This window comes from Pectinophora gossypiella, chromosome 18 (assembly GCF_024362695.1).
Source record: "Pectinophora gossypiella chromosome 18, ilPecGoss1.1, whole genome shotgun sequence".
NCBI classification, from domain to species: domain Eukaryota; kingdom Metazoa; phylum Arthropoda; class Insecta; order Lepidoptera; family Gelechiidae; genus Pectinophora; species Pectinophora gossypiella.
Window position 1 is genome coordinate 1073742 of NC_065421.1, and position 25504 is coordinate 1099245.

A 25504-nucleotide genomic window follows, 5' to 3' on the forward strand; every position below is an offset into this window, starting at 1 on the left:
AAACTGAAAATAATTTCAAAAAATATATGAATCTTCCAAGAAATTCCACATGATATCAACTCAGAATCGTAGTCTGAATCATCCCCCATAGTATATGTTTAAAACTGTGGATGTATAAGGATCAGATGGCAAAATCATATTGGCCCCGATTCCTGCAGACACCGCCTAATTTTATTTTAAGTTATATCCGTCATTTTCTTCTCCGTCGAAAAGGAAAGGGACGGATGTTTGTCAACAAGTTAATTTTAAAACGAATGAATAACCCGGGCGAATAAAATAGGCATCTCGCGGGTATGTAAACCGTTTGACGTGCTGTCTACTTAACTCTGTTATTGGCCGGGTTATTGGCCGATGTAAAATTTTTAGACGGTTGTTTTAGATTTCTGCTTAAAATTGACGTGTGTTGCATAAATTTTATGCCTGTCCATTACGCGTCCCTTTCTTTTTCAACGGATAAGAAAATTACAGGTATAACTTAAAATTAGATGGCGTCTGCGGGAATTAGCGCCATTGTGTATTTTTTTTTTTTTTTTTTGAAACTGGATTGTCATAATCGTGTGGAACTTGGCCAACACCCGTATTCTAAGATGTTCACTCGACTTTTCCTCCACTCGACCTCAGCTGAGCATTTTCGTATTTTAAGTCGACAACGTCCTCGACTTGAGGACTTACTCCCTGCGGGCTTAGCACCGTAAGTGCGCGACTCTTTCTCGCCTCGACATACGTCACCCGTCCCTCTCACAGTACTGCACAGAGAGAGACAGACGATCTCTGTCGCGGCGAGAAAGAGTCGCGTGCTTACGGTGCTAGGCCCGCTGGAGTCGAGCATAATCATACTGTCACAAAACGACATATCATCAAAGTCGATAACGCCCTCCATGGTCCAGTGGTTGAGCGTTGGGCTCACGATCCGGAGGTTCTGGGTGCCAATCCCGGTGGGGACATGTCACAAAAATCACATTGTGATCCCTATTTTGTTTAGGACATTACAGGCTGATCACCTGATTGTCCGAAAGTAAGACGATCCGTGCTGCGAAAGGCACGCTAAGTCCCGGTTACTATTTACTGATGTAAGTACGTAGTCGTTACATGAGTCACGTCTTTGGCGGCTCAATGGCCCCGATTCCTGGAGACACCGTCTAATTTTATTTTAAGTTATATCTGTCATTTTCATATCCGTCGAAAAGGAAAGGGACGGATGATTCACAGCTCTTAATTTTAGGAAGAATGAGTAAATGAACGTGTCGGGTTATTGACTGATGTAAAATTTTTAGACGGTTGGTTTAGATTTGTGCTTAAAATTGACGTGTGTTCCATAAATTTTATGCTTGTCGATTACCCGTCCCTTTCCTTTTCGGCGGATAAGAAAATGACAGATATAACTTAAAATAAAATTAGATGGTATTTACAGGAATTAGCACCAATAGTAACCTTGACACCAGGGTTGATGAGATTGGTAATCCACCTCACAACCCATACCAAAGTGAAGATCAAAATCGATAAACTGACCGTGTCAATTTTATCATTTTGTGCATATTAGCCTGGTCGCCTCAAGTGAGGATTACCGGATGAGAGCCTTCAGCGTTCCCCATTTGTCCGGCCAAGTAGTTAATGCCATCTGCGGCAAATCTACAATAAGTCACGTCAAAAAAAATCAAGTTAGGACGAAGTTGAGGAAGCTTCGAGTGAACATCCTACAGGTATAAGTCCCATTGATAATAATCAGTTATTGATAGTAATTCTTCAACTCAAATTTTCTTTCATTTGCTTTTTAATTTCCTATCTTCGCCAATAAGTCGTTCTTCAATAGGTATCTAAGTATTATACTAACATTTCTTTTTTAGTTATTTTCCTATTCGTTTTGCTTTTAACGCAGAATTCTGCATGTCTCTTATTAAAGCTTTTAGACTTGTATGTGAATACCAAAATTACTTGATAAAAACCATATAACAGCCACCGTGGTCTAGTGGTTAGAGCGTCAGGCTCACGATCTGGAGGTCCGGGTTGGATTCCCAATGGGGACATTGTCGAAATAACTTTGTGAGACTGTCCTTTGTTTGGTAAGGACATTGCAGGCTTGGATCACCTATTGTCCGAAAAAGTAAGATGATTCCGTGCTTCAGAAGGCACGCTAAGCCGTTGGCCCAAATACCACCACCAGCCCGAAGTGGAGCAGTGTGGTGGAGTATGATCCATACCCCCTTCAGCTGATTGAGGGGAGGCCTGTGCCCAGCAGTGGGACGTATATAGGCTGTTTATGTTATGTTTATAAAAAAACATATTGGTTTTTATCGCGGAGCAATAAGGGAGAGGATTTGGCGGTATTAATTTTAAAATTATTAAATGATGTATGTATGACAGATTCGGACGACAGTGACAGTGCGCCGCTGGTCCAGCTCAAGACCAGGAAGTCCCACAGCAAGGAAACATCACCAGTCCAGAACGGACATGCGAAACGAGGACGGAAGTAAGTTATTCCCTTGATCTTGTCACCTTTCTGTCAAATAACCGTCTAAAAATTTCACATTGGCCAATAACCCGACAGAATTATGTCGACAGCACACGTCAAACGGTTTGTATACCAGCGAGATACCTTTTTAATTCGCCCGGGTTATTCATTTATTTACTCATTCTTCCTAAAATTATGAGTTGTCAATCATCGGTCCTTTTCCTTTTCGGCAGATAAAAAAATGATAGGTATAACTTAAAGTAAAATCAGAAGGTGTCTGCAGGAATCGGAGCCAAAGTCATGTTACCAAATTAAGTTGTACTTATGATGAAATGAAGAACATTAAAAAACAAAAACAAACCTTATTGAATCTTGGTTTCTTACAGATCAAAAGATGAACTAAGCAGAAGTCAGAGAAAATCAAAAAATTCGCTCCCCAACGGTGTTCACGGTAAGTTCTTCTTTCTCCCAACACAAGCTATTATATGCTTAAAGGGAGACATCGGTATCCTGTCAAATATTATGAAACCTTCTAAGAAAATAATCATATTTTATTTTTAAAGAAAATTGACTTTTTTTTATTTTAAGTGCCTATCGGGGTGGATAGAGCTTTTTACAGGTCAACGACCCTAAACGTTTAACACTTGTACCATAGAATAAAGAATAATACTACGTATAGAACGGTATCTCCCCGTCCCGCATCGATTCGTATGGGGCGCTGACCTCACCCCCCTGGGTCTTACTTTAGTCTTGAATGGCCGTAAGCCGCTAAGGAGTAAGGGAGAGCGAACTCTCACTCGCACTTACGCGTTAGGCAGCGCACGGTCCTGTGGGTTGTAAGGTGAATTACCAACCTCATCAACCCTGGTTGCTTCTATGCTGTTCTGGGAGCAAATAAAAAACATAGAAAACGTTCAGCTGCTTGTCTTCCCGGGCATGTCGTAAAAACCGACAGAGGGATTGTGTCCTCTAACATGATGGACTAATGTTATGGGCGATAGGCTGATCCCTTATCACCATAAGGTTCATCATATCCAGCTTACGACATCGTATCAACAGTGGCTGCAAGTTGTCTTTGATTACTTGTGGCTCTGCCCACCCCATTAGGGATTACGGGCGTGAGTTTATGTATGTATGTATCAACCCTGGTGTCAGGGTTATTATTGAGCCGTCAAAGGCCCCTGACATGGCTCATGTAACGACTACTCACATCAGTAAGTAGTAACCGGGACCAACGGCTTAACGTGCCTTCCGAAGCACGGATCATCTTACTTTTTGGACAATCAGGTGATCAGCCTGTAATGTCCTAACCAAACTAGGGATCACAGAGCGCACGGTAAAAATGAAACATTTATATGGTGTCTGGAGTGTGCCATAAGGCCCTATGAAAGGCCCTATTGAAGTGACATCTCAAAGAATACTGAGAGTGATGATCCAGCTCCTTATTCTGAGTTAATTGACAACCTTTCACGGAATCACCTTATGTCATCATCATTAAGAGCCACGCTCTTGTCGGCGTAGCATTCTCCATGCTAATGTTTTAAAAAAATATAGCTTTCATGGAGTCACCTTATGTCATCATCATTAAGAGCCACGCTCTTGTCGGCGTAGCATTCTCCATGCTAATGTTTTAAGGAAAAATATGTTTTCCTGGTGCCTTTCTATGTTATAGAGAATAAACATTTTTAATTTTGACAAATGTGTGTTGCAGAGGAAAAAGTCAAGAAGCGCAGCAGTAGGCTGGACACACTACACACGGAAGCCCTGGACCAGCTGCTAAAGGAGATCATGAAGCATAAAGACAGCTGGCCGTTCTACGAGCCCGTGTCCATAGAGGACGTGAGTTTATGTGGCTTTGCTTATTATCCAATTACAGGCATCAGTCTGATTGTCCGAAAGAAAGATGATCCGTGCTTCGGAACACACGTTAAGCCGTTGGTCTCGGTTACTACTTACTGATGTAAGTTAGTAGTCGTTACATGAGCCATGTCAGGGCCTTTCTACCTACTGTTGTAAGTTCCTTGTCAGGGCCTTTGGCGGCTCAATAGTTACCTTGACACCAGGGTTGAGCGGGTTGGTAGTCCACCTCACAATCCACACGATAGAAGAAGAAGACTCATTCTTCGCCAGTTCAAGTCCCATGTAATAGGAGGCAACCCTATTGCTATAAATTAGACACAAATCTTGGAAACCACGTGACGACAGTTATATGAATTCAAGCTTGTAAAGTCGGATTCAGACGGAAAAGAAAAAGCTCTGCGAAGCGTGTCTACTTAGTTCATCTTGTGATAGATGCACCTCTGAATACCCCATTGGGATATAATAATAATAAAATTAAAGGTTTATTTCGGACTTATAATAGTATCCATATTTGTTAGTACCATTACAACAACGACTTAACAGTTACATGCACTCTTGCGCAAGCGAATTGCTTCACTGTTGGATCGAGTGCGCGGCAGCTCCAACAGAAATAAGTTAAATAGAAAAAAAAAATACTTCTTTGTCACCTTTAGATGTGTCTTTATTTAGCAATCAGAATTTCATAATTTATCTGACCTAGGAAACTACCCAATTCACCTACAAATCAATAACGCTTTTTGACATTTGTTTGCATTGCGCACTTACTTTTTTATACGTGCCAATGTCAAATTGCAATATTTCTTTTTTACATGAATTGATTCGATGTCGCCTTCTTAACCGAAGGACGTAATATACGATCCCGACGACCCAATTAGTCCAGCCATAGAGGCAGCCAATCAGCTCGCGACACCAAACACTTCAGGACCCCGATACCGACCCCGCCGGCGTGGTCGACGACTTCCCTCAATCAGCGCTTATCGCTATCGACCCACTAGAGTCGACTAATTCTTTCAAATATTTTTCCTCTCAGACGACGCCCTGAGCCGAGGTTCGCGCCCAACTGGGCACCCTCAGGCCTGTTGTCTTAAACGTTGTACCGGGTGAGAGCCTTCAGCGCTCCCCATTTGTCCGGCCAAGTAGTTAATGCCATCTGCGGCCAATCTACAATAAGTCAAAAAAAAAACCTTTTTAACCCGTCAGGTTCCCGACTACCTAGACGTGATCGATCAGCCCATGGACCTGACGACGATGCGAGCCAAGCTGGAGGAGCACCAATACACCACAGACGAGGAGGTCATAGCTGATGCGGCACTGATGCTGTCCAACTGCTTCACTTACAACAAGGACACGCATCCTGTCGCCAAGTGAGTACATAACCAGCCTACATACTTCCCATTGCTGGGCACAAGCCTCGCACATAATGTTAGAGTGTATTCGGAATGACAATCATAGGAATAATGTTACTCAAATTGTATGTTGTAGTTTTAAGGAGGTTGGAGTACGTAACGTGTGCGTCAAGCTAGCGGCCTCAAAAAAAAATGGGCACGAAAAAATAATTTGACCATACCAAAAATTTGTACTCTTATTGAAAAAAATAGTACCTGTTGTAAAAAAAATTGTACCATCACAGTTCTGGATTTATAGCCATGTTTTATTGCACTTGCTAGCTTGACGGTGAGCGAAATTTGGCGAGAGTTAACGACAAGGTCTTTCGCTTTGATTTAAACGCCAAAAAATAGTACCGAAATAGTACTCACCCCCTGCAAAATACCGAAATTAGTACTTCAACGGTTCCAAAGTTATAAAGGCAGTTCTTTGATCCCGCTGGCTTGACGTTTTGAAAATACCTATTATCTGGGGAACGCTTGCATACTTCAGTTTGTAACTAATGTCAATAAACTCGTATGAAATATTTGGACCTGATTCTCTTTGTAGAAATATGTCAAAAAGTTATCATAACCTATGTCATACATTTGTTGTTGATACAGTCAGCCCGTGCCCCAGCAGTGGGGATTAATGGGCTGATGATGATGATTAATTATTCTATGACTATAATCCGTCCATGTCGACAGGGCGGGCGTGCGGCTCGAGCGCTACATCAGGAAGCGTTGCGCGGAGCTGGAGCTCCCGGAGTTCCCGGAGGTGACCCTGGAGGGCGAGGCGGAGGCGGAGCCCGGCAAGCGCCGCGTGTCTGAGCACTCGGACGCGCCGCGGGCCAAGAAGCCCAAGCTCAAGTGATGTGGGGCACCCACACGGTTCAAAGACTACGTGTGCTATTGACAGTGATCCTTCGTATATTGGTAAGGTGCACCATTGCCAACGTCAAATCAACCATTATAGAAGACGAAACGTGGTGGCTTGCTTCTCAAACGGGAAGCGCCGGTTCAAACTCCGATACCGGATTTGCACCAATGAGTTATAAATTTATCTTCAGTGCAGTTTTCACTAACACTGTTGTCTCAATCATTATCTGGGTGAATATCAAAATTTCAAGTTTGGTGGCGAAATTTCATATTATTGTTTCGTGAAAAATTGGAACCGTTCTACACGCCCTATCTATGGAGTAATAGCGATTACTCCACCGACAAGAGCGCAGCTCTTAAATAAAGAGAGAGAGAGAGAGAAATTGGGTTCCGACATGAAAAAGATCCAAAAGGATCCTCGGTTCCCAACCCAATTTTTCACGAAAAAAATATATGACAGTTCGCCACCAAACTTGGCACATTTTGATATTCACCCTTATACGGCTCAACAATGTTGGTCTAACAGAAACCTCGGTGAGGTTAGGATAGTTAGTTCGTCTTGCAATGTACCTCTGATCTATCCCAATTGGGATATAGTTAGCTTACGTTATGTCAAATCGAGGCGTTATAACAGTTTCGTACATAACCGCGCGCCGCGTTTTCATATCTCAGTTAGTCAAATCAGATACTTTTTACTAAACGTCAAAACACGGAAATTACTATGGAATTTGAATGAAAAAGCAACCTGTGACGTCATAGAAAAACGTGACAAAATGCGCACTTATTATTACGTTTTTCTTTATTAATATTCATAAATAAGTTAAATAGACAAAAGAAAACGTTTTTATCACAAATCTGTCTTTATTTAGTAATCAGAATCCTATCCAATTAGATTAAACAATACAAGACTTTAGGACTTTTTCGAATAACTTAAAGTCAATTCTGAATTTCTGATTTTTAAATAAAACAGATCTAAAGGTGACAAAAAACGTTTTCTATTTAACTTATTTATGATTTTTTAATAAAGAAAAACGGAATAATAACTGCGACAATTTGGTACGTTTTTCTATGACGTCACAGGTTGCTTTTTCATACAAATTCCATAGTAATTGTGTAAAAAGTAACTGGTTTGACTAGTTGGAAACTAGCCTATTGACCCGTGAACGATATTTTGTTTGATTTGTGCATGGTATTGGTCACCTACCAATGTATATGATCGAAGCTTTGGACAGTGATTTTAGTGTAAAAAATATAGTGGTATTTGTGTGTAATGGTCCTAAATACAAACCGAAAGGGGACTGCGAACTGATAAATCTACCGTGGATACTGTTATAGTGCTGTATATGACTATGGCTACCCGAAAGTAAATCTTGAGCAAATAAGATAGGTAATGTTTCTCTGTTTTGAATTTGAAGCAGTCTTACAAAGCTCACTGGATGAGCGTCTTTCTAGACATATAAAATGATAAAATATTCGTCAAAAACTCAGTTGTAACTGTCATTTAACACTTGAATTTACAACATAATCATACATAAAAAAGTATTTAACCTTTGATCTGAGTGTGATAAGGATCCTGACTACCCTTCTCGTTTGTTTGTGATAAGGATCCTGACCCGTAGGACTGGTGCCTATTTTTACGTAATTATCCACTCTAATTCTATCGCAAAAGGTTTTTGTATTTTGAACAAAATTCAAGCAAACAAAAAACTTCATTAGTCACCTTTTTGTGAAAATCATGTAAGCCTTTTTGAAAAATCATATTTGGATGTGAGTTCAACAAAACCTCTACTTTGTTCTTTCTATTTTTTCTTTTTTTTCTTTCTTTTTTATCTTCACTCCGGATAAAATTTAATCTACATATTGGTGCTGTTTCAGGTACACACCTCTTATTTAAAGTTATACCTGTCATTTTCATGTTGTTGTCTTTTTTTTGTGTGTGGCGCCCTTTTATAATAAACTATTTCTATTCTATTCTATTTTCTTATCCGCCGAAAAGGAAAGGGACGGGTAATCGACAGGAATAAAATTTGTGGACCACACGTCAATTTTAGGCAGAAATTTAAAAACCGAAAATATTTAGTATTACTACTCCTACTAAATGGCTGTCCATTTGGAGCGCTGAGGACTCTCAAGTGTAAGACTCGAAAACTGGTGCTGAATCCTGTACACACCAACTAATTTTAAGTTATACCTGTCATTTTCTTATCCGCCGAAAAAGAAAGGGACGGTTAATCGACTGGCATACAATTTATAAAACACACGTCAATTTTAGGCAGAAATTTAAAAAAACCCTCCCAAAATATTTATATCGTCCAATAACCCGACAGAATTTTGTTGACAGCACACGTCAAACGGCTTGCATTTGAGTGAGACGCCTATTTTATTCGCCCGGGTTATTCTTTCATTTTAAAAGTAACAGTTTTCAATCATCCGTGTCAGATGTCTTTCGGTCCTGTAAAATCTTTAAGTTAGATAAGCGGACCCTGTGAAAAATGGGACAATGCTAGGATGATGAGTTGATCACCCGTCCCTTTCCTTTTCGGCGGATAAGAAAAGGACTGCTATAACTTAAAATAAAATTAGGAGATGTCTGCTGCGGGCTTAGCACCGTAAGCGCTTGACTCTTTCTCGCCTCGACATACGTCACCCGTCACTCTCTCACAGTACTGCACAGAGAGAGATAGATGATCTCTGTCGCGGCGAGAAAGAGTCGCGTGCTTATGTTGCTAGGCCTGCAGGAATCGGGGCCATTGTTACCTGGTTTGCAACTGGCGTGTCTATTACGAGGTTTTACAAACAAAAATCACAACAGAATGTGGTTTTGTCAAAATGGCGCTTACTTAAAGGCGGTGACTATATAGAAAGTGACATGTGATAAATGTTCGTTAGATTATAGATTCTCATATAATACATTATTCCTTCATCTTCTTTGATATCACTTCTTGGGGTACAAGAGTGGTAAGATAGTAATAAAATCACTTACATAATAAAATTAATTAATGTCAATTGTCTATGAAATAATGTAGAGCTACAAGTCGCAAAATAAACTTGTTAATATTCCATGAAAAACTTACTTGCGTGTAGAAATATAAATTGGCCTTTAATGGTGAATTTCGTGTTTTGACGTTTAGTAAAAAGTAACTGATTTGACTAGTTAAAAACTAGCCTATTACACACTTCAGAATCAAAATCATCGGAAAAATTTGAGTTACAAGTATTAGGAATAAAAATTAAATGTCATTTTGAAGTCGGTATATTATAAGGTATTTAATTCTTATTATTAATGTTCCATATTCAAATTTAAAATTTAATAAAACTCGCGTTTTGTTGAACGAAAATTCGTGGGAAAAGTGCATTCTTTTGATGATTGCATTAGTTAAGAGACTACTTAGATTTGTACAGACAAACGCATTGATGATAATGACTTATGTAAATATACATTAGAACGTTGATAAATGTAAATCCTATTAGACAATTGGCGTATTAGAAATCTTAAGGAAATGACCAACTTTCACAATACAGAACAAAGTTTTTTAATGCAGTATTATACATAAATGACGGTTGTTGGCGTTGGTAGCGTCTCTGGTTGTCATGGTAACGCGCTGCCCCACCCTCATACCGCACTTCGATTGAGTCGCCATTATTTGTCACTGCGCAGTCAAGGTCATAAAGACATTTGCGGGTTTTTGTCCTTTCCTCCTAAGAATAATGAATAGGTAATCAAATTCAAAAGTTTAAATCTACAGTCATGAGTAATATAATGTACCCACTTAAGGACTCTGTCGCACTGACATATTTGTCATTTAGTGAGACTCACAGTTCAATTTGTCAAAAAAGTTAATGTGACATGGTACCAAAGTGTATACATAATAATGCTCGTGACCGTACATCAACACGCCTGTAACAAACGTTACATATTTCGCGACTTGTAAATTGTTAGCGTATTAATTGTCTAGGAACTAAGTTAGTTTTAGACTTGGCTATGAAGCGCCCGCATTTAACAATCCACCGCACTAGAATATCCTTAGCTAGTATTTAGCATAATGAAACTATTTAGTGGCCCGATCCCTGAAGACACCTCCTAATTTTATTTTAAGTTATACCCGTCATTGTCTTATCCGCTGAAAAGAAAAGGGACGGGTGATTGTCAAGAAGATAATTTTAAAACGAATGAATAACTCGAGCGAATAAAATAGGCATCTCGCTGCTATGCAATCCGTTTGACGTGCTGTCTACTTAACTCTGTCGGTAAATTTTTAAACGGTTGTTTTAGATTTGTGCTTAAAATTGACGTATGTTGCATAAATTTTATGCCTGTCGATTACCCGTCCCTTTCTTTTTCAGCGGATAAGAAAATGACAGGTATAACTTAAAATAAAATTATATGGCGTCTGCAGGAATTAGCACCAGTAAGGTGTCTAATTTAAACATTTACCACCGTTTGTAAATACCACTTTTAAAAGACGACATATACTCCTATTCTGATAATCGACAGAGCATGTTACTACAGAGGAACGACCGCGACTGATCCAATCTATGACGGTAACAAAATCTATCTATCGGACCACTAGGGTCGATTAATTCTTTCAAATATTCTTCCTCTCAGACGACGCCCTGAGCCGAGCCGAGTGTTGTCTTAAATTTTGTTCCGGGTGAGAGCCCTCAGCGCTCCCCATTTGTCCGGCCAAGTAGTTAATGCTATCTGCGGCAAATCTACAATAAGTCACGCCAAAAAAAGGGTATCAAAATCGATCAGTTGATGTGGTAGCACCTTAACACACATCGGCCGGGTCTGCACGACAACGCGCGGCGCGGCGCGAATTATACGTAGCGAATGCTATCTACGTAGATAAACGTCGAGTCGAGAGAAACAGTCAGCTATTTGTTGAACCCCTCGATATAATGAGCCTTGGTCATGCCCCGTGTTGCGTGAGACATGAGGTCACGGATTTTTTAAGCTTTCCATAGGATTTGTTTAAATTAGACGCTTTATCCGACGCTTACGTCAAGTACGTCGTCTTTAAACGTCAAATTGTGATAACGTAGACACCGGCGTACTAGACTCGCACCGCTTGTACAAAGAACATAAAAATATGATCGAACATGTTAGAAGAGGTGTCCTCTTTAGACTATGACGCTATCGCCTTGTCGATTCTGCCGCGTGCGATCGCTCTATCTCGCTCTAGCAAATGACGAATCTGAGTAACGGAAAGAGATAGAAGAATAGTAAAGTGCGGCGAGGTGGTTGGAAACTGCTGCAGCTTCTCAACCTGTAGCTTCTAGAAAATCGGCGCCCGGCCCGAGACGTTCTCAGAAAATGTTGTAAGACAATTTCTGTTAGTTACCTACTCTCTTGCTTATAATTCATTCATCAATATGTATAGAATGATGTTGCTACCTATATTGCTTCTCTTTATTTTGATCAGAATAATAATGGGTGGAAATTGTAGTTGCACATGGGTGTAATAAAAAGGGTCATCATTTATACCCAAAAACAAAGATAAAAGATGCATATGTGCATGAAATTAGAAGTTTAAACGAAGAAAAAACTTAACAACGCCTTCTATTATGTTTTTAGAAGACGCCGATTGGAAAGTCTTTCATTATTTGCAAAGTTTCAATTTTAGAAAGAAACAATACCAGTTCTTGATTGACTAGAGCGAGAGGACACCATGGTTTATAGAGGACATCACCTTCTACCATACAATGGTATAATATTGTTAGTTAATGGTGCTAATTCCTGCAGACACCTCCTAATTTTACTTTAAGTTATACCTGTCATTTTCTTATCCACCGAAAAGGAAAGGGACGGATGATTGACAGCTTTTAATTTTAGAAAGAATGAGTAAATGAATGGATAACCTGGGCGAATCAAAAAGGTATCTCGCTGGTATGCAATTCGTTTGACATGCTGTCTACTTAACTCTGTCGGGTCATTGGCCGATGTAAAATTTTTAGACGGTTGTTTTAGATTTCTGCTTAAAATTGACGTGTTCCATAAATTTTATGCCTGTCGATTACCCGTTCCTTTCCTTTTCGGCGGATAAGAAAATGACAGGTATAACTTAAAATAAAATTAGTGGTGTTTACAGGAATTAGCACCAATATTGTTGTAATTATAGATATCAGTGCTCTTATCAAAGTGGATTTGTATACGCGTTTTGCATCAATCTTTTAACACGTGTTATTGTACAGAGAATGTATAATGTAATCATAAGTATTAGGTCGGCTGCAGTTGGACATAATTGGCTGGATATTTTATTAAAAAGCTGTAACTGTTTCGAATTGCGCTTAGAAAATCTTGTAACTGATCTATGCGGAAAACAGGATGACCTTCAGATAAATCTTATCGTGTGGGTTGTGAGGTGGAATAGCAACCTCATACCCCCCTCAGCTAAATAAGACTTATAGACAGTAAAATGTAGTGATATGTACTGCATTTAGTGTCACAAACTTTTTTTTGTAAATTACTGTCATATGGTAATTACTCGAACACTGGAGGTCAATATTATTACAATGAACGCAAAAATATGTTAGAATCTTTTGCATTTTACAAATAGTTGCGAATTTTATACGCCACACGTATATGTAACGCAATTAGGCCCTGCGCAGACGACAGACTATCCGTGACGCACTTTTTAGTCTGTGAAAATATAACCTATGCAATTATATGCAGTAACGCACACGACGCGCAAAAAGTCCGGCGCGTTACTGCATATAATTGCATAGGTTATATTTTCACAGACTAAAAAGTGCGTCACGGATAGTCTGTCGTCTGCGCAGGGCCTTATGGCGCCACCAGCAAATGCATTGTATTTATCTGTAGGTTTCTCTACAAATGTCTAGATTGTATGTAACCAATGCTCTGTGAAAGTTGATTATCTATAATGATTAAGAATATTTTGCTGCACATTTTGGCTTAAGTAATTTTAGTTATTTTACAAGGTTGCATATTTGTGATGATTTTCGTAAGGCCTGTGGTTGCCTGCGTTTAGTACCTATTTATTATTAAATTCTAGTTCTTAATTTAGTTATATATAAATTTTAGTTAGTTCTTGTAAGATTTTTTAGCAATTTTGATGTCTTTTTTTGCAATTCGCCAAATCTTTTGTTTGATCGTCGATTTTCAGTTAAGTTTTGTTTTGCGAAATTTTATTTTTTTGTGTTGTTATTTTTAAGAAAGTGGTGCCAGGTGGATAGGACGGGCGAAGTACTTTTTTATATTTGCATTCTTTGTAAACGCATTTGACAATACAGAAGCTTCAGGTTTAGTAAGCGGACCCCTTGAAAACGGGATTATTTATGTACGAAGAGGTGCTGGATCGCCCATCAAAGCAAAGCTTTATCCAATTCAAACATTAATTTAATAATATTTTACAGTTAATATCACAAACTGGCAACCACTGTTACATAAATAAAAAAAAACTAAAGGTTTTGTTCCACTGGCTGATGTGTAATAATAATTTGCGTATTTTTCGATGCATCGATGGAATAACTCCATGTGCGTTGCTCGGTCACTATGTACCATATAGTAATCAACCAAAACTGGCAATGTACTTGTGGAACTTTGTCGATAAAACAAAGAAAAGTGATTACGTAAATTATTTTTTTGAGCTTAATAAGTTTATAATTGCATTCCTATAGAACAATAAAGTGTGATTCCAATAGTGTTTGCAAATAATACCGATAATAATTTTGTTTGCGATTATTTATTGATGTAATTTATAAGTTTTGTAATAATTTATATTGTAGTGATTAAAGCACCTGTAAAGACTTTGTGGTTTTAAATAGTTTTAATCCTTCATGCATCCTCTTCCCTATGCTTCTATCCTCTGTCACTCAGAACAGTAATTTGTTATAGCGACGCTGTCGCATATTGTAAGTGGGTGAATCGCAAAATTTGAGGTTTGGTGGCGAAATTTCATATTATTTTTTGGTGAAAAATTGGGTTCCGACATGAACAAGATCCAAAAGGATCCTCGGTTCCGACATGAAAAAGGAATTTTTCAATTCCCAATTTTTCACGAAAAAATTATATGACAGTCGCCACCAAACTTGGCACATTTTGATATTCACCCAAGTAAACCAAATGCTGACAAGAACGCGACATGCCTGCTGCAGCATAGGCGGTACCTCGGCGGAACAATTTTTTTTTTTGGAACGGCTGTGGCCTTGTAGCCTTTTAAGCCTGTCATTAAAAGCGGAACAAATGCGGTTCAACCCTAAACACCATCTTAAGGAATCCCTAGGAACAATATTCTCTTTCTAGTTCTTTTTTAAAATCTTATATGATTTTTGCAATGAATGAACAGCCATTCTTCCTAGATTGGAAAATGTTACAGACTACCATATTCATTGAGAAACAATAGTGATGTTAAATTTTCAACAAATTAGTAGGTACATTCAATAAAATACCTACTTATTTGTTGAAATTAATGAAAATCATAGTTAAACTAAGACATGATTTTATTATTCTTATAACATAAACATATCATACATGTTGCTTATTACTTTGAACCCCAAAAACACTATTTCTCTGATCAGTGGTGAGCCGCGGCTTCCTTCTTCTTGATCTCAGCCCATTTGCTCACATTCTCGGGAGAGTTTGCTGAAAAAGAAGACAAATATTAAATCAAGCCTCTTTGAAAAAAAGCTTAGGCATTATGCTGCATTAGTTGTGATTCTGGTAGACAGAACTTTTTTTTTAACTTGTGTATCCCCTTGGGGCAAGGCAAAGGCACAGACAGCCATGCAGCCATCCTCTTAATATCAATTTGTCTCATCCAAATATCTATAAATAAATAGTTTTAATTTCATTCCATAATTCTAAAACTTTACTTGTCTCTTTCTTGCACTTATCATGTAAATTAGATCATCACAATCAAAGGCTTTCGATTGGTTGAAAATGAAAACTATTGAAATTTTAGCCAATCACGGGATAGGATTTTCGTCTGCCTGATACTGACTATGTAAATATTAACAAATATTCTTACTTTGAATCTTAACTTCACTGTAGGTAAAAAACAAAAAAAAATTTTTTGAATATAATCTGCATCAAGCTTCAATTGGGTATTTGACTTGGTCAAAGATAAATTACAAAACTAATCTATAAATAGAAGCCAGTCTGAGATGATCAAAAATCAATTTCATTTTACTTTTCAAGTTATTTTCGAATTTTATTTATGAATTAAGTAACAATGAGTACAATGTTTGACCGCTTTTATTGATGACGTCACAGGACAGTATTTCCATACAAACTCCAAAGAAAACTTTTGTCGTTGCGTAAAAAGTATCTCATTTGACTAGGTTGTCAAGTAGCCTATTGAGTAGTATGGGAGTACTGCATACCTCCTTGAGTTGATTGAGGAGGCTTATAATTAGTAGTAGAAGATATAAGGATGAAGATACAGGGATGGCCAACACGTAAATTATGTCTACTACACCAGTTGATTATGGCAAGGTAAATAATATATTACGTAAATATGTAAAACAGACTAAAACTTAACGTATCAAGACATTTATTACATGTAGTTGATAGATTGCTGTAGGGTTTCATTAGTAAACTAAAAAAAATTGGGTCTTATTAGACGTCACCCCTAGCTTTATGTATTTATGAAATAAAATTAAAAAACTCACCGAGCTTGTGAATCTTGTAGAAGACGGGGAGACTAAGGGCGATTCCCGCCATCCAGTATTTCCAAATCCACTGGTTGGACACGTAGTACTTGAAGGGGAACTGCGCGATCTTCGCGGAGAATGTGTAAGGATACTTCATGGGGCGAGAGGGGGCGTCCGACGACATTTTAGCGGCTTATACTGCAAGGAAAACAACCAAATTTTATTATGTAATGGGCTCTTCCAGTGACATTGGAAAATGTGAGGCTATAATTCAATAAGTATACAAATATTTAACGCTAAGAAGAACTCGAGTACTTATTTGAATGTACTAAGAATAATTTCTCACTGTTTACCTGTAGAATAAAGTTTAAAAAAGCGAATAAATGAAAATTCTAACCTTTTTCACAGATCGAACGACAGCCAGCAGCGAAGGTCAGCTGTATAATGATGTGACCTCACAATATCGATTATCGATACTAAGAATATTTCACAAAAACCAAATGACACTTGCTTAATTCTAATGAATAAAAATAACTTTAGCGTGCCGTAAATTTACTTCATGAGATAAAATGAGTTTTTGTGGATAATGTTTTTGCCTTTTGTTTAACAATTTTACATTTCATTATTATAGAATGTCGATGTAGAGATGTAAAGCGTCCCTATTCCCGGATGTCATTCAGACATCTGTCACTGTCAGTGTCAAATCATTACTATGTACGCTGTGGTTGAATCCGATATTGAAACAGTTTAATTATGGAAATAAAAGGCTAATGAAAGTATATGAAACAGTTTATTAATTACCGAAGAACCCTACAGTCGATATCGACAAACTTTTTACACACTACAGTACTAACTAAAAATAATTGCTATTGCAAAAAAAAAATACGAATGCGTTCAAAATAAAAAATTATAGTTAATTGAATTGTTTAATTTATATTTGATGAGTTCTATTTTATATAATTTCAAACATGTATCGAATAAATAAAATATGTTTAATTAAAAAGAATATGCTATTTCGCTAAATCCTATTAGCTTTCTTTCTAAAAAATTATGATTCAATGACGTGAACGCAATGTTTTCTATTTAAATTTTATTAATTACCACACCGATGTGGAACTGTCAAACGTGAGTGAATAAAAATGTCAACCACCTTTGTGGAGTCGTATTTTTGTGGTTAATGTAATTTTTAATAAAATTTAAACTATTGACAATATAATGTGTGACAATGGCTTCGGTAAAAGTGGCTGTAAGGGTTCGCCCATTCAATCAAAGGTAAATGTGGTGGCTACTCTTTCAGATTTGATCAAAAACAGATTGTTATCATCGTTGTATTTTGTTGTATGAAACAATACTATTTTGCGAACTCACGCCCCTATTATCTGGTTGATTGACAGTGTTATGTTGTTATAATGCGCATTGCGGTAATAATAGCCGGTGGTAATGTGCGAATCACCAATTTACGACAATCAATTAGTCTAGTACAAGTGGGCAATTTGAAAGTAAAAAAATCATGATGTCATGTTGTATGACAATGACTTTCACGGTTCAGCTGCATTTGGAGCACAACTGTACCTCGGGCATGCCATTTAGATGAAAGTTGACGAAAAGATGTAAAAACTTCGCGACCTACATTGGGGAACAGTAATTACTTTGGTATAATATGAAAGTATTTAGAGGAAGATATGCTGGGCGCATTGTTTACTAACAAATTATTGGAAAACAAACATTTGTGTGTAATCAGAAAGAGATTACTCTAATATGAAAACTAGTATGAATCTCCATTCAAGTTTTTTTTTAAAGTATGTAAACAATATAATTTACTGCCATTTATTAATGATTGTATACCTCTAATCACACTTGTGGATGTTATATACAGTTATTTTTCTGCCCTTTTAATGTTTATAAACATAATATATGAGCAGGTACCTAACATGAAATAACAGTATTTTATATACCCATTTCAATTAATATATTGCATTTTAATAAAACTTCACCAATAAAAAAATATAAAATGTAAACAATTCATTTGGATCAGGTCGGCTCAATGAACTTAAGCATCTAACTGTATGTTTTTTTTATTATTTTTTAAAATTTACTAATAAATTGAAATGTAAAGTTCAAAGTACAAAAGCCTTTATTTACTAAAAGAATACTCACAATAAACTTAAATAATATACACATTAAACAGGGCCAGTACAAAATATAAATTTACTAAATGCTGATTCTTATTTGGAGAACAGGCAAGATTACAACTTAAATTACGTCTTATTTAATATAAGACACTTTTTATAATAATTAAAAAGCACAATATTTTATTTATACAAATGTTAAACAACATTTTTCAACACATGTTTTTCTTTTGATAATCGTTACCACCTGAATTGGTAATCACATATTAATGTACATTGTTGTTATCTATACTTCAGGTGACATTCAGTGTACTAATTTAATTGTAAAATAAAAATAGAATATTTCATAATGTACTAAGTAATCTATTAAAGTTAAAAAAAAGTAAGGCACTTACATAGTTAAATTTAAGTAACATGATGCTTACGATACAGGCTTTGCCTAGTGTAAGAATCATAGATATTGTCTCTGAAAAACGTGAACTCAGTAAAAATTGTTAACTTACTTTTATTGTGTTACTAATAATGTAATGCTGTTTATGTAAAAAATTGTATTAACATTGTATAAAAGGTGAAAAGTGTTAAAACTGTACCATAACCCACTGTATTATCAGTATACCTAACATGTTTATTGCATAATTTGCGCTACCTACACACAGCATTCTGAGTCACAGCTATAAAAGGCACATAAAATTGGATTATGATCTCAATGTGTCAGCGTTTACTTAGAACAATGTATCACATGTTATCTAGGAGAGTTTAGGCACGCCAACTGCTTATATGGCATATCTTCTTCTCTCTTCTATTCCTATTATCCCCTTTTGGGAAGTAGGGTTTCACTATATTGTATAGGTATACCATAACACGCACACACACACACACACACACGCACACGCACACGCGCACGCGCACGCGCACACGCACGCACGCACGCACGCGCGCGCACACCCACAGAAATTTCTTAGAAATAAATTCTTAGAAATTTCGGAGAGATGACGCTATCTAAAAAGGTCGCATTAACAGGATGAGGAGCTGGTAGTGTTATGGTTAACACGCTCAAGGGCTACGGGTTCTAAGCCCGTCCGAGTCAGGTTTACTCGATTCAACTGTGTATTTTTTAATTTCCCTAAGCACGGATGTGAGCTATAGAAACAAACATCCAAACAACCGTCTTCATAAACTTTCGCTTTTAAAACGCAAATTAATACTTTATTTACACCATAAACAAAGCAGTTACTCATAGAACAAAAATATTATACAATACAAAAATAAAATTAAATAAATCTAAAACAAAACTCAAAATAAAATAAATTAAATAAAAAATAAATAAATTAATTAATTTTAATTAAATAAATTATATGCAATTAACACTTAAACTAAACCTTAAAAAATAAATCTTAAAATAGTAACCAGAACATTTTTTAAGACATACAATTTCGAACAGAGTCTTTTTTTATTTGCAGAGAAAAGGACATGAACGCCAAGTTGATTGTCCAGATGGAAGGGAAGAAGACAAGACTGCTCACAGTAAAAGTAAGTAATTATTGTAAAGTAAGAATAAACAAGATGGTGTGACGACCTCAATGCTTATCGGAGGGATTGGTCGGAGATCGCGCAAAGTCGAGAGGAGTGGAACAATCAAGGGGAGGCCTTTGCCCAGCAGTGGGATCGAATAATAATACTAATAATAATAAATATCTTTTTATTTGTTTGAAGCGATTGATGAATGTGGAGGAAGCAAGAGAAGTGTGTCAGGATCGAAGCAAATGTAATTCTATAGTCTCTGCTTACCCCGGTGGGAAATAGGCGTGAGTTTATGTATGTATGTATGTTTTTATTTGTTCTCGAAGGAACGACGAATACCATTTATTTCAGTGCTTGGAAATCAGTGAACAGGTAGTGAGTTGCGTTACGCGCGTAATTACAATTAAAATACATTTTCTATTGATATTTTTGCTATCTATTGTCACGTAAACGTAATTTGAACTCAAATTAAAAGACAAATATTCAAAAACATTTTATTATATACGTTTTTTTTAGTATGTCCCGCTTTCGACGAAAGAATCCCGCTTTTTCACCCAAAAAGTTCCAAAATCCCGACTTGGCAACCCTGAATAAACCTTCCCCTTGAATCACTCTATCTATTAAAAAAACCGCATCAAGATCCGTTGCGTAGTTTTAAAGATCAATCAATCAATCAAATATACTTTATTGCACACAACAAAGAAAAGTTAAAAAAAAGATAAAAAAAAAATAAAGATTTAAGTGTACATAGGGTTTTTTTTTTAATCTTTATTTTAGGGGTTTTTATCTACGTAGACATGCCAACCCTATGTACATAGGGTTATAGGGACAGAAAAAAGCGACTTTGTTTTATACTATGTAGTGATGTTTGTCAACAGAATAGCAAAGATCAGAATGAGGGCAGCCGGGAGAAGTCGAAGGACTTCACGTTTGACCACTCGTATTGGTCGTACGACGCCGGCGACGCGCACTACGCTTCACAGGAACAGGTATTTACATGGACTCGAGGAGTTTTTCCCAGCCTAAGGCTGCGTTTCCATTGACGCGGAGCTGTTCGGAGATGAGGTTTCTCTAGAGGTGAGGCGTAACATAAACAGCCTATATACGTCCCACTGCTGGGCACAGGCCTCCCCTCAATTAACCGGAGGGGGTATGGAGCATACTCCACCACGCTGCTCCAATGCGGGTTGGTGGAGGTGTTTTTACATCAAGGAATCATCTTACTTTTTCGAGCAATCACTTCTGCACTGTAAAGTGGTGAAATGTAAAATAAATGTAAATAAATGAACGGAGATGTGCAGGAATCCACCAATCACCGTGAGGGAGAGAGTGACGGAGCGTCTTCGTTTTTCGCTCTCTCGAACGCTGCGATTGGTCAAATCCGCACATCTCCGCTCTTATCCGCCCATCTCCGCGTCAGTGGAAACCCGGCTTAAGTACACTCCTCACACTCCCTACAAAAGTCCATTTACCATATGCTTCATTCCCGAGAAATGCATTTTCGGAGGTATGCTACCTAACCTGTATTGGGCTGGTCCAAACATGAATTCGGAAACCAATTCGAAAATCATTGGTTGAGGTTCCAGCACAGGCCTAAACCATTGTTCGAATCCAGCACAGGCCTAAACCAATGATTGTCAAATTTGTTTTCGAATTCATATTTGGATCATGAATAATTTTGATGGTTTTGTACCTGGTTTTCTTATACATCTGTGACGTCATCGATAAAAGCGGTCAAACGTCGTACTCATTGTTACTTAATTCATAAATAAAATTCGACAATAAGTCGAAAAGTAAAATGAGATTGATTTTTGATCATCTTAAACTGGCTTCTAATTCAAGAAGCATTTTATAATTTATCTTTGACCTTGTCAAATGCCCTATAGCTGAACGCACTCTACGTTTTTTCTTTACATTTTCACGTTTTAGAAGAGTTTTTATAACCGAAATGTAAGTTAAATATTTACCTACCGGCAAGCATGAATGAGAACCAACAATAAAGAGTTTGACAATGCGTCTGGCCTTGATACACTTCGATTATTCGCTCTGTGCGCTGAGCAAATCCGCATTGCAACTGAACAAACCGATTTTAATAATAAAGAACCCCGGGTTCGAATCCCGGTGGGGACAAATCACTTTGTGATCCCTAGTTTGGTTAGGACATTGCAGGCTGATCACCCGATTGTCCAGAAGTAAGATGATCCGTGTTTCGGAAGGCACGTTAAGCAGTTGGTCCCGGTTACTACTTACTGATGTAAGTACGTAGTCGTTACTTGAGTCAAGTCAGGGGCCTTTGTCGGCTCAATAATAACCCAGGATTGATGAGGCTGGTAATCCACCTCACACATTATATATGGCGATACGGCTCACCACCTATCACGTTGGTCTAACGGCAAACCTCGGTGAGGTGTGGGTACTTAGCTCATCTGTGATGGATGTACCTCTGACTACCCCAATTGGGATATATATTCCGGAGGTCCCGGGTTCGAATCACTTTGTGACCCCTAGTTTGGTTAGGACATTACAGTCTGATCACCTGATTGCCCGAAATTAAGATGATCCGTGCTTCGGAAGGCACGTTAAGCCGTTGGTCCCGGTTATTACTTAATGATGTAAGTACGTAGTCGTTACACGAGCAGTATCAGGGGCCTTTGGCGGGTCAATAGTAACCCTGACACCAGGGTTGATAGAAGATAGAAGGAGAGAAGGAGATGGGTATAGTTCTTTTGTTATGTTATGATGACGTCATCGTTTGCAGGTGTTCTCTGACCTGGGCCTGGATGTGATAGACAGCGCGTTCGAGGGCTACAACGCATGCGTGTTCGCGTACGGACAGACGGGCAGCGGGAAGACCTTCACTATGATGGGATCCCCAGTAAGTATTTCCTTTGATTTCTCAGCAACTCTGCGAAGGTCAGTAATCCATCAGGGCAGCTCCTAACCACTGAATTCGACTTCCATTTTTTTTTTAAGAACGTCTAGGGCCCTGTGCCGCGGTTTTTATTGAAGCTTCTATTCCCCGGCTATACAGGTTGTGAGAAGCTGCAGTAGTTTTAGGCGGATGAGACGTTCGTTATGTAAAAATTGACGATTCAAAGTGTAACTATGTTACCTACAGAATAAAGATATTTTTGAATTTGAAATTTGATTTCTCAGCAACTCTGCGAAGGTCAGTAATCCGTCAGGGCAGCTCCTAACCACTGAGTTCGGCTTTATGAGTATATTTATTTATAAAGGTGCACACAACGTTACAGCAACCCAATGCGCTGTGTGACGGACCTGTCAAATATTCAGGTTAGGTAAGCGGACTCTGAGAGAAACGGGATAATGCTAGGGGGATGATGAGAAAAAATTAATCAATCAATCAATCAATAATACTTTATTGCACGACGACATATACAAAGGACATAAACATACGAATAAAAACATAAGTACAATAGGCGGCCTTATTGCTAAATAGCAAAAAAAATCAAAAAAAATCAATAATAAATAAATAAATAATAAATCTGTTTTTGCCACCTTTAGATCTGTCTTTATTTAGTAATTAGGATTTCATAATTTATCCTTGGCCTAGGAAATTACCCGATTGTTGTCACGTGTTTTCCAAGATACGTTCCCGGTTAATGGCAATAGGCCAACTGAAACATCTCTCTCTTTATTTAAGAGCTGAGCTCTTGTCAGTGAAGTAATCGCCATTCCTCTCTTCTTCCCGCCAAATCCTTCACCTCCTGATACGACACGACCTGCACCTTCTCTTTTATTTGTTTCATAAATGTTCTCCTAGGTCTACCTCTTCCTCTTTTCCCTTATTTTTTTCTATCTTCTATTTATTGGCTTCTATGATGTTTATCATGAAGAGTCTTTGAGCAATGTGTTCTGCCAGTATTCGTATACGGAGCCGAGACCATGACCCTAACTGAGAAATCCGCAGAGAATCTCCGTGTTGCTCAGAGAGCAATGGAAAGAGTTATGCTCGGCATTTCCTTACGGGACCGGAAGAGAAATACTTGGGTTCGATCTATCAAGGTTAGGGATGTGGTAAAAGTAATTGCCGAACGCAAGTGGCGATGGGCGGGACACATTGCTCGAATGAGCAAGGAAAGATGGACCCGGAGATTGTTAGAGTGGCGTCCACGAGCATTCACAAGACCGAGAGGAAGACCACCAATGAGATGGAAGGACGACATTGTCCGGCACGCAGGATATGGCTGGATGTCGATAGCCCAGGATCGTCGGAAATGGAAAAACATGGAAGAGGCCTACGTCCAAAATTGGATATAAATTTAGGCTGATATAGATAGATAGATAGATGATGTTTGTCATAAATGAATCGTGTCGTATCAGATGGCCAATCATATTTCCTCTCCGGTTCAACTGAAACATTACAAAAGATAAATAATAAATAATAATAATAATATAGTTCTTTATTTCTCTCACAAGGTAGGTAGGTACACAAATAAAAAAAAAAAAAAAAATTAAAAAAAAAAAATGAGTAAAAATTGTTTGAAAGACTCTTTATTTTTAGAACAATTGATTATTATCATCATCTGTGATAAAATAATGTATGTATTAGGCAAATAGTATTACGCGCAATCTACCACGTGCGCGAGATTGTTTGATATCGATAGATAAGATGTTTTAACGTATAACATAATGCGAATGTTTATAATAATAAGAAGGTGCCATAGTCCCCCATAGCTCCAGTATCCTGGTCCACTAACACTAACCCCCAACCCAATAGCCCAGTTCAAAGTGTAACTATGTTACCTACTGAATAAAGATATTTTTGAAATTGAATTAGTGAGTTGGCTGTATCGAATGCCAGTACGGACCTTAACCTATGACCGGCGATGCATTTGTGCGCGTTTTTGTCTTTTCTAGTATGTAAAAAAAAAAGTTTATTTAGGTAAAATCTACGACACACATATACATATGTATGTCTAGTGTACTACTTAAAAAGAAGGGAGCCTCTTTATTTTTCTTTTTTTTTTTTGTAGGTAGTTACAAAAACAGCCTCCGTGGTCTAGTGGTTAGAGCGTTAGGCTCACGATCTGGAGGTCCGAGTTCGATTCCCGATGGGGACATTGTCAAAATCACTTTGTGAGACTGTCCTTTGTTTGGTAAGGCCTTTCAGGCTTGAATCACCTGATTGTCCGAAAAAGTAAGATGATTCCGTGCTCCGTTGGTCGCGGCTATCAGCCGTAAAAACACCTCCACCAATCCGCATTGGAGCAGCGTGGTGAAGTATGCTCCATACCCCCTCCGGTTGATTGAGGGGAGGCCTGTGCCCAGCAGTGGGACGTATATAGGCTGCTTATGTTGTATATATGTATATTAGTTACTCCATACTTTCATGACATTGCTCTCCCCAGGAATGCCAAGGCCTGATCCCCCGGATATGCAGACAGCTGTTCTCCCGGGTAGCAGCAGGCAAGGAGTCGGGCTCCTCCTACAGGTATGACACTGGTGCTTCTATCATGTGGGTTGTGAGATGGATTACCAACCTCATCAACTCTGGCGTCAGGGTTATTATTGAGCCCATATTATGCAATGTTACCATATATTGATGCTCATTATAGCAGACACCTCTAAATTTTGTTTCAAGTTATATCTGTCCTTTTCTTAACCGCCGAAAAGGAAAGGGAGTAATAATAATTATTATAATAATTTATTTATTAAGATTT

At 38.0% G+C, this 25504-nt stretch overlaps 3 protein-coding genes and 1 long non-coding RNA gene across 6 annotated transcripts in view; 3 read left to right on the forward strand and 1 right to left on the reverse strand.

The window, feature by feature from the left end:
- Positions 1 to 7657, forward strand: part of LOC126375233 (bromodomain adjacent to zinc finger domain protein 1A) — a 31968-nt gene extending 24311 nt beyond the window's left edge. For both annotated transcript variants that reach the window (XM_050022133.1, XM_050022134.1), the window contains 5 exons: positions 2362 to 2467; positions 2836 to 2900; positions 4161 to 4288; positions 5510 to 5673; positions 6382 to 7657. In XM_050022133.1, the coding sequence (XP_049878090.1) occupies positions 2362 to 2467; positions 2836 to 2900; positions 4161 to 4288; positions 5510 to 5673; positions 6382 to 6547 (629 nt within the window). In that variant the 3' untranslated portion in view covers positions 6548 to 7657. The remainder of the gene's footprint in view (positions 1 to 2361; positions 2468 to 2835; positions 2901 to 4160; positions 4289 to 5509; positions 5674 to 6381) is intronic.
- The window catches only part of LOC126375361 (uncharacterized), a 49591-nt gene extending 35265 nt beyond the window's left edge, over positions 1 to 14326 (forward strand). Inside the window, exon 2 of the long non-coding RNA XR_007567567.1 lies at positions 12432 to 14326. This is a non-coding gene — a long non-coding RNA (uncharacterized LOC126375361). The remainder of the gene's footprint in view (positions 1 to 12431) is intronic.
- A 674-nt stretch (positions 14327 to 15000) lies between these two features.
- Positions 15001 to 16702, reverse strand: LOC126375347 (uncharacterized). 2 transcript variants are annotated; one of them, XM_050022293.1, is made up of 3 exons: positions 16568 to 16702; positions 16189 to 16368; positions 15001 to 15160 (listed from the first exon to the last, which is right to left on the reverse strand). In XM_050022293.1, exons 2-3 carry the CDS (start codon positions 16352 to 16354, stop codon positions 15093 to 15095), a joined length of 234 nt encoding a protein of 77 aa, XP_049878250.1. In that variant the 5' UTR covers positions 16355 to 16368; positions 16568 to 16702; the 3' UTR covers positions 15001 to 15092. The 2 variants fall into 2 exon arrangements, with proteins under 2 accessions (XP_049878250.1, XP_049878251.1); XM_050022294.1 differs by lacking the exon at positions 16568 to 16702 and adding an exon at positions 16524 to 16548.
- Positions 16703 to 17395: 693 nt separating this feature from the next.
- LOC126375348 (kinesin-like protein Klp98A) overlaps positions 17396 to 25504 on the forward strand; it is a 41948-nt gene continuing 33839 nt past the window's right edge. Inside the window, exons 1-5 of the mRNA XM_050022295.1 lie at positions 17396 to 17442; positions 19760 to 19829; positions 20699 to 20809; positions 22579 to 22695; positions 25193 to 25275. Coding sequence (XP_049878252.1) covers positions 17396 to 17442; positions 19760 to 19829; positions 20699 to 20809; positions 22579 to 22695; positions 25193 to 25275 — 428 coding nt within the window. The remainder of the gene's footprint in view (positions 17443 to 19759; positions 19830 to 20698; positions 20810 to 22578; positions 22696 to 25192; positions 25276 to 25504) is intronic.

What these genes read in the sequence shown, in the direction of transcription:
- LOC126375347 (XM_050022293.1), bottom strand. Translation starts at nt 16,354, where the DNA reads ATGTCGTCGGACGCCCCCTCTCGCCCCATGAAGTATCCTTACACATTC. An exon ending in CTACAAGATTCACAAGCTCG is followed by an intron (nt 15,161 to 16,188) that starts GTGAGTTTTTTA and finishes CTTCTTTTTCAG; the next exon opens with CAAACTCTCCCGAGAATGTG.